Below are 1,462 nucleotides of genomic sequence, written 5' to 3'. Positions count from 1 at the left end.
CACAAAGTCACAGTGAGACTGATTCTCCACTGAACAACACACACAAAGAAATGCATTAGAGTTCACAAACACACAAACGACATTTACATTTATTCATTTGGAAGACAATTTTACGTAAAGATCCCTGGAACACTGCAGTTCATGTTGTAGCACCACTACTACATATGAGCAGTATGTACTGTGCTTACTAATGATGATAAAGTGCATACTTTAATGGCCAGAAACTCTTGCAGTAAACTAGTATTAGGACAAACTAAGCATGTTCTGGGCAATATTGGCCTAAAAAGCATGCACACTTCAGTATATGGATTTGTGATATGGCCAAAAATATTATCAACATTTTTTTTTTTAATCATTAATGGGGAAGGAAAGCTTTCCATGTTTGTTAGACCTTGAGAATGAATATAAACTTTTTTTTTTCACAAATGAACTCCTTTTAATTTAGGGCCACAAGAAATACATGAGATTTTTTCATAAATTCTGTGTTTCCATTTTTTTCTGTATTATCTGATTTATGATATTCTACAACTGTATCATTAAAAAATGTGCATATAAAACTTTAACAACTTAGTACATCTTTTTAAATGTAATCAAAAGAAAATATAACAATTCATTTGCAACAAAACATTTGTATGCATTTTCATTTTTTTATCAAATAAGATGAGGCTGCATACATTAAAACATGGATGAAAAAATATCTTGGTTGTATGATATTCCTTAAAAATATTATTATTATTATTATTACTTTGAGAAAAACAATAGTAATATATTTCTGTCATAATTTAATTAAGTTCAAATGAACTTTTATTTTGGCAGTTTGCCAAAGATCTTTGAGTTTCGGTGTGTATTTGCTTGTAGTATTTTCTCAGAAGGAACTATGAAAAGCTTCTGAGGTGAATCAGAGTAAAAACGTCCAGAGCTTATCATCGTTATCGACATAAATCACATTTATCACAGTCTTGATATGATATTGTTTATCGGCCAGCCCTATCATCATGGCACCTCTGACATAGTAATTTCAACATAATATAAATATGTACAATCCATTTGCCAAGCATTAATCCCCTTTTTGTTGTACTTGTTTAGAGTGTTTCGGACCTTCCACGATACCCCAGGGGTAAAGACGACCTCTGACCCTTTGACCTCTGGCCTCCACCACTGTATTACTGCCAATGACCGCAAACGGAGTGCACTCCTACAGAACACACACACACACACACACGACACATAAATCATTCAATATTCAATATACACACATATTTATGTGCAGCAACACTTTAATCTGCCTCATGAAAAACATCTACATAACAGCAGTTTATCAGCTTCACTCCTCCAGCTGTTGGCAGCAGTAAAAAGTCCATCGTGAGGGTAAAAGCAATCCAAATGGGGTGAAATGATTTAAATGATTTAGTTTGGGTGGAGATTTCAGACTGAATGTTTGCCAGACCTTCAGCTCTTTGTC

At 33.7% G+C, this 1,462-nt stretch overlaps 1 protein-coding gene across 1 annotated transcript in view; it reads right to left on the bottom strand.

The window, feature by feature from the left end:
• Positions 1-6: 6 nt before the first annotated feature.
• LOC107578894 (septin-5-like) overlaps positions 7-1,462 on the bottom strand; it is a gene marked incomplete at its 3' end in the record, with an annotated part of 5,620 nt that continues 4,164 nt past the window's right edge. The window contains exons 6-8 of the mRNA XM_016264796.1: positions 1,448-1,460; positions 1,099-1,195; positions 7-29 (exon numbers count right to left, since the gene is read on the bottom strand). Coding sequence (XP_016120282.1) covers positions 7-29; positions 1,099-1,195; positions 1,448-1,460 — 133 coding nt within the window. The remainder of the gene's footprint in view (positions 30-1,098; positions 1,196-1,447; positions 1,461-1,462) is intronic.

This window comes from Sinocyclocheilus grahami, unplaced genomic scaffold (genome assembly GCF_001515645.1).
Source record: "Sinocyclocheilus grahami isolate Dianchi unplaced genomic scaffold, SAMN03320097.WGS_v1.1 scaffold12582.1, whole genome shotgun sequence".
NCBI classification, from domain to species: domain Eukaryota; kingdom Metazoa; phylum Chordata; class Actinopteri; order Cypriniformes; family Cyprinidae; genus Sinocyclocheilus; species Sinocyclocheilus grahami.
This window is presented reverse-complemented; position numbering and strand designations above follow the sequence as displayed.